Source organism: Canis lupus, chromosome 1, assembly GCF_003254725.2.
Source record: "Canis lupus dingo isolate Sandy chromosome 1, ASM325472v2, whole genome shotgun sequence".
Classification (NCBI taxonomy): Eukaryota; Metazoa; Chordata; class Mammalia; order Carnivora; family Canidae; genus Canis; species Canis lupus.
In genome coordinates this window covers 49,892,324-49,907,295 of record NC_064243.1, presented here as the reverse complement: position 1 = coordinate 49,907,295, position 14,972 = coordinate 49,892,324, and the positions used below count along the sequence as shown (strand labels likewise).

The window sequence follows — 14,972 nt, the reverse complement described above, 5'->3', positions numbered from 1 at the left end:
CACAAAAAAAGAAAAGCTAAGAACGCCACTCTAGACCAGGGGCAGGTATATAGTAATGGCCCTTGATAAATAGATGTTCACACCCTACTCCCTGGCCCCTGGGAATATGGTACCTTACCTGGCAGAAGGGACTTTGCAAATGTGATTAAAAGGTGATTCCTGGGACACCTGGGTGGCTCAGGGGTTGGGCGTCTGCCTTTAGCTCAGGGCATGGTCCCGGAGACCCAGAATCAAGTCCCACATTGGGCTCCCTGCATGGAGCCTGCTTCTCCCTCTGCCTGTGTCTCTCCTCTCTCTGTGTGTCTCTTATGAATAAATAAATAAATCTTAAAAAAAAAAGAAAGAAAGAAAAAGAAAAATGTGATTCCTAGGGACACCTGGGTGGCTCAGTGGTTGAGCATCTGCCTTCAGCTCAGGGCGTGATCCCGGGGTCCTGGGATGGAGTCCCATGTCAGCCTCCCCACAGGGAGTCTGCTTCTCCCTCTGCCTGTGTCTCTGCCTCTCTCTGTGTGTCTCTCATGAATAAATAAATAAAATCTTTTTTAAAAAAAAGGTGACTCCTAGATGATCCAACAGGGTCCAATCTAATTGCATGAGTTCCTAAAAGAAGGGAACCTTTCCCAGATGAAATCAGAGAGGTGGGGTAGAAGAAGAGGCAGGAGAGATTCAAGCATGAGAAGGAGGCCACCACTGACTGCTATTATTGAGGAAGGGAGCCAAGAGTTAGGGAACGAAGGCAGCCTCTAGATCCTGAGAATGGCCCCCCATTTGGCAGCCAGCCCAAAAACAAATGCTCAGTCCTGTAGCTTCCTGCAGCTGAATTCTACCCATAGACGATATGTAGCTGAATGAACATGACAATTCAATAAAACTTTGTTTACAGCGTAGTGGCAAACCAGACTTGGCCTATGGGCCATGCTTTACCAACTCTTTCTCTAGATTATAGTTCACCTCACACCACTGTGAGTACCGACCTACTTGCAATCGTTTCTGCCACTTTATACTTTCTATATTTCTGTACTTCCATTTCTTGCCTTCTTTTTGACTTTGTTTGCTTTCCCCGTTAATTCTACTTTTTTCCTTGTTTAGAAGCAAAATACTCTCTCTTTTCTTTTAATGCTTACACTAGAAATTTAAACATATCTTAATGTAACAAAGTCAATGACCCTCAGCCCAAATATTATAAGCACCTTAGAGCCACTTAATTCTTTTACTTATATGCGACTCTTGCCCAGCATTTTAGTTCTACCTTGATATATTTTTTTACCTTGATATTTTTGAACCTATAAATTGAACATGATTTTGATAGTTTCATATAGTCAATATTTGTTTCGATTTACCACACAGTACCATTTTCCTTGCTCACAGTTGCTTCTTGTGACTCAGGTCTTCCTTTGGACTTTATCCTATTGGTTGTGCCTTTCGTGAAGGTCTGTTGATGAGAAATATCCTGTATTGGGGCACCTGGGTGGCTCAGTTGGCTAGGCGTCTGCCTTGGGCTCAGGTCATGATCCCAGGACCCCATGTCAGGCTCCCTGCACAGCGGGGAGCTTGCTTCTCCCTCACACTCTGCCCCTCCCCCTGCTTGTACTCTCTCACTCCCTCTGTCAAATAAATAAATAAGAATCTTAAAAAAATAAAATAAAAAGGAAAGAAATACCCTGTATCATGTTTGAAAGGATTTTTATTAATACTTATTTTGAAAATTAATCTTGCTTGTATATAATTCTAAGTAGACTGGTACTCTTTCAGTACTCTGTGGATATCATACTGTCTGCTAGCATCCATGGGTTGAGAAATCTGCCATCAGAATAATTGTAATTTCTTTGTAGTTAATCTATTTCCTTTGCCTCTCTGTCTTCAATACCGTTTCTCCTGCCTGCTCTCTGTTATCTTTGTCCAGGACTCTAGAGAAGTGTTGTACCCTCTCTCTCTGTCCCCACTAACTCCTACTCTCCTTTTCATATTTTTTGACCGTTTGCTCTCTGATCTGCAGTCTATGTAATTTCTCCAGCTTCATCTTCCGGTTAACAAATTCTCCTCTCATTTGTATTTCATTTGCTATGTAATTCAACTGGGTTTCTAATTTCTAATCATTGGTTTCTTTGTGTTCAGAAAAAATACAACAAAGAAATATGTTTTTTTTTTTCAAAGCTGCCTCGTTAGTTGTAATAGTCTCTTACGTCTTCACCAAACTTCTCATGCTTTTATTCCTTTGAGCATATCAAACACATTTATTTTGTACTCTGTATCTGATCACTCCAATATCTACAGCCTTTGCTGGTTAGCTTCTTCAGTTTTGTATTTCTGCCACTTTCACTCATGATAATTCGTTTTTTCCTGCACTAGATAACTTTTTTTTTATTGTGATCTTGGGCTCTTTGGAACTTTATTTGGGTAATTTTTTTGGAAGTTTGGTTTTTTGAAGTGCATTGTTTTATGGAAAATAGTTTTGCTCCAGCCAGGTTCCTGGGTATGCTACCAGAGTAACCAGAGTATTTAAAATTAACTTCTTGGCTCAGGTTATTTATTTAGCTAATCAGTAATATGAATTCCTTTCAAAAATATTGTGTATGAGGCTTAGTGATTAGGAATTTTCAGGGAGACTTTGTCTCTCCAACCTGACTCACCAAAAAGCTGAAGGCAGCACACAGCCTTATTAATTATTTATCAATTCTCTCTTCTGGAAAGATTTTTTTCCCCCTAATCCATCAGGTGAAGATGTCACCCCTTGGGAGTCTAGGTTGTCCCTGTGTAATTGGAAAATTTAATTTCATCTTCCACCCTGCTGTGGCCCAAGTTTTCTCCATCTATACTCTCAGGGCCTGTAAAGACCCAGACTCTGGGCTGCCTGAGACCAGGAAAACAGCCCCATCACAAACCCCAGATTCCTCCCTCCCTTAACCAGAAGGATCTTCTCTTTCTTGTTCCAGCCACCAAGGATTTCCTTTATGTTTCTATCAGATCAGCCATGCATTAAGCAGCGATTTTCCTTCCATATTTCATCCAACATCTTTAGATGTATAGGCCAGGGAGAAATTGCACTTAGTGGACAGTGTGCCATACTGCTGAAAAGCAGCATTTTGAAATAAATTTTTAGTAAGTAACATTACCTATTTCTCTCATCCAGACACTGCAGTAAATAATTGTAAAGCATTGCTTTAGAGTTACAAGCTCCTGGACCTTAAAAAGAAAATCTTGGAACATATGGCTGGGGGATGTATTTGCTGTGTATCACTGAGGATTAGGCCCCCCTATGAATCTGAGCTGATTGGAAGATGTGTACTTAAGATCCAAACCTACTCACTAAATCTTGCAACCGATCTCATTAACCACGGCTTTATCACACTGTACACTCAGCCACGAGTGGCCTGTAAATTGTCCCAGATCCAAAGGAAGTTCTCAATACCTGTAGTTGTTCTTAGCCATTAAACTTACTCTGTTATATCCTAATGAAGTATTAACAAATCAGATGACACCCTCTGAGTTATAAAGGAAGTTTCCTTTGTGAAGGGGATTTCTCTAATGCAAAGAGATTTGCTTCACTGCAAGGATCACCATTAGGATGCACCCCATGTGCCCCACCTGGTTCTGGGGGCTTTATTCCCAAATGATTATCATGTTAGCATCTTTGTGGATTATGTCATTTCTTCATTCACTGAGCTAACATTTACTGAGTGCCTATTGAGTGCCTCCTAGGTACCAGGCACTATGCCAGACACTGGAGATGTGAAGAGGACACAAACGTGATCTTGACTCTGGGCAAATTCACTTTCTATTGGAAATAACAGAAATAGAAACACTAATTACAATAAAAACCACTGAATGCTGCAAATGAGGTATAAGCACAGTTACTTATGTCCTGATGAGCACCAGGTGATGTATTGAAGTGTTGAATCACTACATTATACACCTAAAATTAACACAATTCTGTATGTTAACTACACTAGAATTAAAATTTTTTAAAATTAAAGTTATTTGCCTCATGATACATTGTTCTTTTTTGAAATATAATTGATATGTAACATTATATTAGTTTTAGGTGTACAACATAATGATTCGATATATATACATATGTATAATGATTAGCACTGATGTAGTTAACACCCATCACCATACAGAGATACAAGATTTTTTCATCTCATAAGACCTTTTAAGATCTACTTTCTTTGCAACTTTCAAATATATAATCCAGTGTTGTTAACTACTTTCATTCCCAAATCCCACCTCTGGCCACCATCAATCTGTTCTCTGTATCTGTGAGTTCTGGTTTAGATTCTACATATAAGTGAGATCATATAGTATTTGTCTTTCTCTCTGACTTACTTCACTTGGCATAATGCCCTCAGGGGGTATGCATGTTGTCACAAATGGCAGGATACTGTTTTCCATAATGGCTGCACCAGTTTACATTCCCACCAACAGTGCACAGGAGCTCTCTTTGCTCCACATCTGCCAACACTTGTTCTCTCCCGTCTTTTTGTAATATCCATTCTAACAGGCATAAGGGGACATCTCATCGTGGCTTTGATTTGCATTTCCCTGGTGATGAGTGATGTGGAGCACCTTTTTATGTCCCTGTAGGCCATTTGTATAAATTTCTTTGGAAAAATGTCTACTCAGATCCTCTTCCCATTTTTTAAATCAGATTGCTTGGTTTTATTGTTATTGACTTATCTGAGCTCTCTATATATTTTGGATATTGACCTCTTATCAGGTATAAGATTTGCAAATATCTTCTCCCATTCAGCAAGTTGCGTTTTCATTTTGCTGGTGGTTTCCTTTGCTATGCAGAAACTTTTTAACTTGATGGAGTCCCACTTGTTTATTTTTGCTCTTGTTGCCTTTGCTTTTGGTGTTTTTACTAAGACTGAAAAAAATTAACATTTTTTAAGTATTTAGAATCTGACAGTGAAATGCTAAAAGTTGGATTCATATGTGGGGTGAAGGATTCTACTCACTAGATTCTGCATCTTCTCTAGGTACCTCACGGCACCAGGGCGATCAGAGGATGCATACTAACTGAGGCTGTATCACTCTCACCACCTAGAAAACCTGCTAAGCATGATGGTGCTTGACAGAGTTTGATTCTCAAAGCGTAATGTTATCTGTGTGTGAGCATCTCTGGTTTGGGTTTTCCAAAAAAATTCCTTCAGGTTTTCCAAAAAAATTTTAATATTTTATTTATTTATTTGAGAGAAGGAGAGAGCGAATATGTGCACACACAACTGGGGGTCGGGGTGCAGATAAAGAAGCAGACTCTGCTGAGAGGGGAACCCAATGCAGGCCTCGATCCTGGGACCCTGGGATCATGACCATTGCTTAAGGCAGATGCTTAACCAACTAAGCCACCCAAGCACCCCCAGGCTTTCCAGATTCTTACATTTGATGAGCATTGATGCTGCCATATACGATTTAAGCATCCTGAACCTGGCACTTGACCTTTAGTAATTACTCAGAGACTTCATCTGCAAAATAAGTTTGGTATCTATTAGAAACCCCGCTGTTTTCTCTAGGTTATTGGGAGGAGCAACTGAAATAACAAAAGTCAAGTGTAAAACATTATAAGTTTGTAAAGTTTTATCATTATTATTATGAGTATTATCAGAGTATTAGAGCATTTAATGATATTTGATTTCTTCACTAATTTATATTTGAAGTTAGTTTTAGTAGTTTCTTAACTTAAAAATTGCTCTGGAAATATTTTTAAATAGTTGTAAGTAAATAAAGTGACTTGCTTGCTCATGTTAATTTTAAGGCATAGAAGAAAAAAATTTTTGAATACAATAGAGGCAAAAATGGAGGGATTCTGTTTGGATTAACATGTTGAAATCTTTGTAAATATAGACCTAGACCACAAGTTTCTTGTACTGAATCCAAAAATGTACCAATGCTTTTTCTGCACATGTCATTCAGTCCTGAAGTAAGCAGAAGAGATGGCAGTGTCTGAGTGATTAGACAGGAACAGGATGAGTATCTGTGTGGTTGCATGAAACCCCTCCTCCACTTTGTGCAGAGAGTCAGGAATAAGTCAGTCCCGTAACAATAATAATATTAGCAAACATTTCTGAGAGCTTGCCTGAGGTATTCATATTATACACGTTCCAGATGCTAGTTCCAAGCCTTTAAAGAAATTCCGTCAATCCTTTTCTTTTTTTCTTTTTTATTTATTTATGATAGTCACAGAGAGAAAAAGAGAGAGAGGCAGAGACATAGGCAGAGGGAGAAGCAGGCTCCATGCACCGGGAGCCCGACGTGAGATTCGATCCCGGGTCTCCAGGATCGCGCCCTGGGCCAAAGGCAGGCGCCAAACCGCTGCACCACCCAGGGATCCCTCCGTCAATCCTTAATACCCCCCAATGCACTAGGCATTGTTTATTTCCATTTAAGAGATGAGAATTTTCAGGTGAGGGAGTATCTGACAGGGTCCCACCTGGATGGAGCTGGGATTGGAGCCCAGGCACCTGTGCCCTGAGCCCACAGTCTTCACCCCTGGCTCTTCCCGACTCCCTCTGCCTTCTATGTCAAGTCGACTTCATTTCCTTCTTCTGGCTCCTATCTCTTCTGTAACAACATTTGGAGCTCCCCATTCTCCAGGTGTGAGAATGAAAGGTAACAAGACATAGAAGGATATCAAAACATCCCCCTTTCCAGCTTTGGGCAACTTTTTAACTCATCTAATCATTGATGTAAAAGAAAAACTAATACACTTGCCTGACAAACCATCGGACAAAGAGGTGTCTGTAGAGCATTTATCAACTTGCCTGCATGTTTAACACCTGATAGATGTTTTTTATTACAGTTATTCAAACAACCAAAGAAAGGATCTCATGCTATAAAATCAAGACATGTTTTCTCAGCTTATAAGCAAAGGCCACATGCCAAGAAAACTATGTTCCGTGCATGTCAGGCCTTGCCCACCACTTGTCAAGTGAGTTTATGTTTGAGTTTCTTGCCTGAAGGCACTTCCATCTTTAAGAATTTCCTGGACCAGTGTCTCAAGGAACCTACATTTCAACCCCAACACAAAGATCTGAGTTTCAACTCTGTCCATCTTTATTCTGCAGGCCTACAAAGTTGATGAGAAGGCAGCAGAGCAAGCTCGGTGGGAAGAGGCCTCCAAAGAGACAATCAAGAAAACCACCAAGCCCTGTCCCCGTTGCCATGTGCCCGTTGAAAAAAATGGTGAGTCTGGGGTATGGAAAAAGTGAGGATTTGGAGAGTTCTTGGAAAGCGTGAGCCGTGTGGTTATAATAAGCAAGAACTCTTGGAGGATGTGTAACTGAGTAGCTCAGCACTCAGAGAGGTTGGAGCCATTGGACATAATGCAAATCTCACTCTCCCAGGTCAAGTTTCTTAACTGCTTAAGCCCGAAATTCTCTTCTGTCAAACAGCAGCTGCCCCACAATAGTAGAATCATGAGATATCACGCATGGCAGGTACTCAGCCAAGTGCCTGGCTTAGACAATCAATAAACACCAATTGCCCTTATTGTTATTAATTATTAATAATATTAGACACTTTTTATCTGGTAAGTTGTCCACCAGCATAGTCAAATATATATATTTGCCCAATATTTCTCAGAGTATCCTCCATGGTATTCTGACATCTAGAGTTATTTGTAGGGAAAGGATTATAAGGTCATTCCTATTGGATGTCCCTCTTGGATAATAACAACACAATTAACTTTTATTGAGCATTTACTGGATGCTTGTCCTAAGTTCCCTACAAATATCAAATCCTTTACCACTCACAGAAATCGCAATATATTCCCATTCACAATATACATTAGCAATTCAGGATTCCTTTCATAAAGAAATCCGTGTGATTTTGTTTAATTATCTGGTTCCCCAATTTTTTGGCCATGAAATTCCTTTTTTTCCCCCTTCACACCAATTTGTATACCTTTGAACACCAGCATGCTCTTTGGGCTTTGGTTTCTCCATCCTTCTGTGGGAGATTTAGAGCCTCATGTTATCGTGACACTTGCCTGCTTCATTAAAATATCCTTTACATGAGTATGTTTCTCAATAAAGCTATTCCTTCTGCCCTTTACCAACTACTCTCTGAATTTTAAGAATGTGAAGTGATCATTTGGAGATGCCTCTGGAAGCTGGGGTTGAGATGCGTTTTAGGAGCCCATGTAGAGGCCCTACGTGGTGTGGGTCAATGGGCTTAGAAACATGGGATCCATACTCTGAACAGTTCTCAACCTAATGACACTCCCTACTGGCACTCCAAGGCCTGGTCTCCCTCCCTGACACACGCAGCCACAGTGATACCTCCTTATAAATAGCTGTGGGGAAGGGAGAGCCTGTCCTCCCCACTCCTGTCCTAATGGACAAAGAGCCCTGTCCTCACTGAGGAACACAGAGGGAGGCCCACTCAGCTCCACGATGGTGCGCCCAGGCTTGTGGCTACAGCTCTTCCTCCCGCCTTGAGCTTCCGTGGCACTGGTGTCATGTTGCCTATGGGTGGTCATAGTGGAGCCTCTCTGCCCTGCAGCACTAGCCCACATTCAGGGTTCTGCTTTGGGCCACTCTGATACCTCGCACCAGCCAGCGGCGTACCTGTTGCCATCCATCCTAGGCATGCCAACCAGCATAAAGCCATCCCAGCCCAGTGCCCAGAGCCCATTCCGAATGTGAGGTAGAGGCCACAGCACTGAGAAATAAAAGAATGAGATGAGATGAGAAATAACGCAGCACCGGGGACACCTTTCCCCACATTCCCCTCACTGAGCATGAACTGCACCTGGGTGGGAGGCTGCGAACAGCTGCCTCACCCGGCAATCTCAGGATGGGCCTGCGAGCCTCTCTTTCGTCACATGTGTCCTTTAGAAGGTCTTAGTTAATGCAAACAAGAGAGTGCTGACACATCCCTGTGCAGCAGGAACGGTCTCAGCTCAGGCCAAGTCCCTGGCTCTGAAACAACAGTCTCTTAGAAATAAATAAATAAATGGGTGCAGTGAGTCAGTGCATTCCTCTGCGTGCTGGAATGTGCCTGGAAGGTGGGCTGGCACACGAGGTATGAAGAGAGGACATCAGTGGAACCAGGGCAAGAACTCTTCCAGTCCTCGCTGCTTGAGCAGTGCCCTGTGGGCAACGGGAAGTCAGAAAAGATGCAGAGACTCTTCACGAGGGAGGATGTGCAGTGCTGATAAACATGGGCCAGTGCTCCATTCATTACACACGGATTTCAAGAATGCAAACCAAATAGTAGGAGACCATTCTGCTATTACCAAAGGTCATGAGCCTTGCTTGTTTATCCCCTGAACACCCCCCACCCCAGAAAAGCACTGACAAATACCCATTGAGTCAAAAAGTAGCTAGTAAAAGGGATCACGCATAAGCAGATATTTGTATTAAAATATAATAGAGAAAGCAAACGAATAGAGCACAAAAGCCGGAGGGCTAAGAGTTGCCTTCCTGAAAGAGGTGATACCTGAGTAGAGAACTGAGGGGTCAGTAGAGATGAGCCTGTCAAGGGAGCCAGAGGGAAGCCTTGGAGGACGGCAGCCCTGCAAGAGCAGGGCGTGGAGATTGGAGATGCTGGGTGTGCAGGAAGCCCAGCGGTTGGGAGTTCCAGGTGAGGCAGGGCAGGAGCAGGTGCAGAAGTGGTGCACAGGATGGAGGGGACATGAAGGGCTGGGACCTGATTCTGTAAGACGGGGAGCCATTGCAGGTGCGACGCCGGGAAGTGATCGGGTCAGACCTGCCTTCGATCAGACCCCTCGACTCCCCACCCCTTGCCCCCACAGCCCTGGCAGGTGGCCCTGACCGAGTCACGTGCTACATGCTCTAGAATGGTTTCCTGATCTGCTATTTCTCTGAAATACCGTGATTTACTATACGTGGAAAGCCCTGATTTTTCACCTAGAGATTTTTAACCTATGAGCAGAAAAGCTGAAACCTTAAGCTTATTAATAATAAGCTATTGTTAATCTAAACTGTTTTACACCATATGACAGACAAACGTGAGCTCTGCAGGCAAGAAAAGCTGGATTCATCATTTCGTTCTCAAAGGACACTCGTGGCCTAGGCCACAGTCCTCTGAATCCCAGAAAGTCCTTCTTCCTGCAGCAAAGCCTCAATGAAAATGAGGCTCATTTCCATTTTAAAGACAGGCTAAGCCTCCTCCTGTAATCTTCAGTCCAGGAAAGTGTCTTCCCTCACTTGCACCTCAAACAGATGAGACTCTGCTTCCATTCTCTGATCAACAAGTGCCTGTTGCCTGTTAAGTCTCCCTTTGGGTCGTTCAAGAACTTCTGTTCTCATTAAACCTAATGAAAGACTCGGTGCTGATGGGCAGAGGCTGGACTTTTCATGGTTTTAGGCATCAGCCAGGGGACTTTCCTCTCATATGAGAAAAGTCATAGTCATAATTTATTTCTTTAAAGGCCCACAAAAAAAAAAAAATAAAAAATAAAGGCCCACAAAGTCTGGTGAAGCTGTCAGCAGCTTCTTGCTCGCATTTACTTTTACATTAGCAAAGCTTTTCAAATTAGAATCCCTGGTGCTTCTCCATATCACGGGAGCTAGCATACTGTCTTGCATATATATATCAAGCAACAGGAGAGGGAAAGAAAGTTAATAACATGAATATTCTCTCTCCCTATTTCCTTTCTTCTTATTCTAAAGAGCCATCATGGTTCTAGTTTCTATAATAAGATCTTATTTGTAATGTTAGTATTCCATATCTATGAAGATTTTGGCATAGTAGGAAAACATTGTATTATTTACATCATAAGCATATAATCATTTAATATGTGTTGAAAATTGTACAGTCCTGCAATTGTGTAATCCTAAATGAGATCTAGCAAGATGAAAATATCATAGCTGAGTTTTCCCCTTTATTTTATGCATATTTATAATTTCTAAACAATCTTGAAAACCAACCAAAAAGAAGTAGAAAAGTATGGGATTTTAAATGACCTTAAATTGGGATGCCTGGGTGGCTCAGCGGTTGAGGTCTGCCTTCAGCTCAGGGCGTTAACCCCAGGATCTTGGATCGAGTCCCATGTCGGGCTCCCTGCATGGAGCCTGCTTCTCCCTCAGCCTATGTCTCTGCCTCTCTCTCTGTGTCTCTCATGAATAAATAAATAAAATCTTTTTTAAAAATGCCCTTAAATTATCCTAAAGCAAATACCTTTAGTTATATATTCATAAATATTTTAAATCAGTGGAAGTTCTCATGCCATGTTTCTAATGATAAAAATGAGACAGTACGGAAGCAATTACCTGGAAAATTTGGCAAGAAAAAATGACTTAACAAGATAATTGGTAAAATTGAATAATAGAGCACATCTGATGTTGTGTTGAATTCAAGCAAAGAACTGCTTTTGCCTGAATTATCTAGAAACTGACTGAATTTCTGCACTCCACTGCAGCCGTGATGTCTGAGCCCCAGAAGCAAATAAGAAATGAATTTAACAAATGCGGGAAGAGGAGGTATCCCACAATAAATCCTGGAATAAGGGACCCTTCATTTCATGCTGCAAAAGCCCCATTCTAGGAAAGAACAGATCCTGGTTAAATCTCAGGCTTTACCACTTAGAAGTACTTGACCTTGAGAAAATTCTACAGCGGAGTAACACTCCCACTTACTAGGTGCTTTTGGGGAGTAAATTAGGTAATCCGCCCAGCGTGCCTAGTTTCCCCCATCTGCTCATCTTAAATACCATTTCAAACAGCATTAAGGAATGTATTGTTTCCTAAATACTTTCAGTACTGTTTTCCCAACTCCCATTTCATGAATTTTGCCAAGGCAAGTAACAGTATATGTACTGTGTTAAATTATTAAGTATATTAACATCTCTTTAAAACATGAAACAATACACATTTCAATGAGGAATTGACCCCTGCTTGTGAAAACACAACATCTTTGTCTCTAAATCCCATTTCAGGAGAAGTAAATAGACTCAGATTTATAAATAAAATTTGGGGCAGCCCAGGTGGCTCAACGGCTTAGTGCCGCCTTCAGCCCAGGGTGTGATCCTGGAGTCCCAGATCAAGTCCCACATGGGGCTCCCTGCATGGAGCCTGCTTCTCCCTCTGCCTGTGCCTCTGCCTCTCTCTCTCTCCCTCTCTGTCTCTCATGAATAAATAATATATATTTATATATATAAAAGATATACATTATATATAATATATAAATATTATAAATATATAAATTTATTTATATTTATATATTTATATATATTTGTATGTATATTTATATATTAATAAAATATTTAACTTATTTATTTATATAGAATTTGTCCTAGATGGGAGTGGTGAGCTCTACCCTCACTCCTTTCTTAATAGATGCCCTAACTTCAGAATGCCCTGGGATTGTGGGTGACATTCCCTTGGAAAGTCCTTTCTTAGACCAGTGTGTTGGGGCGGGAAGGATGTTCTCCAGATGTTTGCCCGTGTCTTTTGTCTGCCTGCAGGAGGATGCATGCACATGAAGTGCCCACAGCCCCAGTGCCAGCTGGAGTGGTGCTGGACCTGCAGCTGTGAGTGGAACCGGACCTGCATGGGGGACCACTGGTTCGACGTGTAGCCCTGCGAGCGGGCGCCCCACCGCCAGCCAACTTGGAAATGTACAGAGTCCCACAATTTGCTGCTCTTTCTCCAAACTCTCTCTCTTTCTCTCCCCCCCTCCGCCACATGCACACACACACACACACAGAGACACGCACGCACCCCTCAAATCCCTTCCCAATCCACAAAAACAAAGTTACAGGAGAAGCTCCTGGATCCCTTCCTTGGTGCTCATGAAAAGCAGCGCGAAGTATTCTCAGGCGTCAGCCCTCAATACACAGACCCCAGAGCGCAGATGGAAAGTGCACTCCACCTTTTGTATGGATTGCCATTCTCCTGTGAATTCCAGTCAGGCTGGATTTAAGGACAGAAAGATTTCTCAGGTTTCATTTCCTGCATTTGACCTTCAGCGAAGATTGGGAAGAGGCCATCAGGGACGAAATAGATTGGAGAGACCGGTTTCGGGGGTTCTCTGTAAAACCGAGGGCAACGGGTTCGACAACCCTATTCCTGATTTTAGGAGCAATGCTCTTATTTAAATTTTCAGAGAGTATCTGTTCCCAAAGAGAACCCCAGGCAATAGTCAAACTCTGTGTTTATCCCTAAGGATTCTACCTTTATATATTGCATCGGTGTAATATCAACTATGCATAAATCAGCTTGTCAACTAGTGAGAAATTATGAAAGTTAATTTGAATGTTGAAATTATAGAAATCAAAACTTCGTGTGCTTTCATTCCATTTAATTATTTGAGACCTCAGAAAGAAATTGTTTTTCTGAAAGTATTACAAAGTCTATAATTTGATTTTAAACCTTCATTTTGCAGCTTGGAAGAACAAGCTAGTATATCTGGCTTCACTGTACATTTAATGGGTAAGGTGCCTATAGAGGAGACGTTTTTGGAAATGGCTTTATAATGATTCTCAACGTTAACAAAAGTGCAGGGTGTTAAGTGCAGAAGTCTTTAAAGCAGGAGCATGGCGAGGGCTGGCAAAATGAAACCAAGACCGATTCTATCCCAGGGGGGTCAGTGCTCTTTCTGCACCTGCTCTGTCCCCCATCTGCATGCCCCAGGGGCTCTGCTCCCTGAATGGGTTCCTCCAAGAGGAGCTCTTCTCTAGAACAGTGGAGTCACACTAGAATATTTCCTCACATTGACATGGATTCAAATGGAGTGTTCACCAAGTTTTCATCTTTTTTTTTTTTTTTAGACATTCACAACACATCAAAAAAAGATGTGTTTACACTATGCAGCAAACCTCATCTTCTTATAGCACAGTGTACAGATGAAAACCTATAACCACCATCTTCTGTTCTCATTGTCTGTCTTTTCGGGGCTTCTCTTTGTAGACATAGCACCAGAAATCCTTGCTGGGGAAGGAGAGGTAAGGACCTTAGAATATTGCCTGAGAATGTCTGTCCCTCTATCCCTAACCATTCTTCTAGGCTCTGTTTAGAAAATCCAGACTCATGTCAGGAAGCCTTAAAGATCATAGCAAGGGAACGGAGAGCCAATATCTGAGCATTACTGACAATCCCAGCAAATAGCTTCTGACACTGACCTGACAGGACAAATCAGATGGCTCCCTGCCATATGGAACACCCACTATTTTATATTCAGTATAACTTTTGGGTTTAGTGATGCTGTCGTGATTGCTTCCCTCCAAACCGGCATGTTGTGTTGGGTGCGTGAAACCCAAACAAGGTTTGCTCTCATGGGTTCAGGCATGATAGAAATTTCTGGGGCTCTCTGCTCCTTTCCTGGTGGTGGTCTTTTTTCTTTTCTTTTCTTTTCTTTTCTTTTCTTTTCTTTTCTTTTCTTTTCTTTTCTTTCTTTTCTTTTTTTCTTTTCTTTTCTTTTCTTTTCTTTTCTTTTTTTCTTTTTTCTTTTCTTTTCTTCTCTTTTCTTTCTTTTCTTTTCTTTTTTCAGACTAGAACACTGAAACAAGTTAAGAAAAAAACAGCCTCTGTAAATGAATGGGAATCACAAACCACTATAAATGAACACGTTTGAACATGAAATGTGTAACCAAATGTGAATATATCAAAAGAATAGAAATAAAATCTTTGCAGAAAAATCTTTATTTTTCTCTGAAATGTGTAAAGGAATATTTGACAACTATGTCTAAGGCTGTACTCAAATTATCAATAAAAGCATCAAAAGAGCTTTGGAGTCCATCTCTGAGGGTAGATTTTCAGTAAATGCTCAAAGTGTGGGAGGGAAGCCCAGGACACCTCGCTCCAGGAGCCTCCCTCTTGCCTGAAGGGATCGCCTGGTGAGGCAACAGGCATTTTTATCTAAAAAGCAAACCATTCAATTAAAAAAATCTAACTGTTACTTTCCTGCTTTATCAGCAAACTTTTCTAGTAAATGTTTAAAACAGAAGTTTGAGTCAGGAAAAACTACAAGGATTTTCTCTGTAATGTCATTTCAGAAAAGCTCAG

At 41.5% G+C, this 14,972-nt stretch overlaps 1 protein-coding gene across 1 annotated transcript in view; it reads left to right on the top strand.

The window, feature by feature from the left end:
- Positions 1-14,693, top strand: part of PRKN (parkin RBR E3 ubiquitin protein ligase) — a 1,305,989-nt gene extending 1,291,296 nt beyond the window's left edge. Inside the window, exons 11-12 of the mRNA XM_025422695.3 lie at positions 7,068-7,185; positions 12,434-14,693. Coding sequence (XP_025278480.1) covers positions 7,068-7,185; positions 12,434-12,546 — 231 coding nt within the window. The 3' untranslated portion in view covers positions 12,547-14,693. The remainder of the gene's footprint in view (positions 1-7,067; positions 7,186-12,433) is intronic.
- The last annotated feature ends 279 nt before the right edge of the window (positions 14,694-14,972 follow it).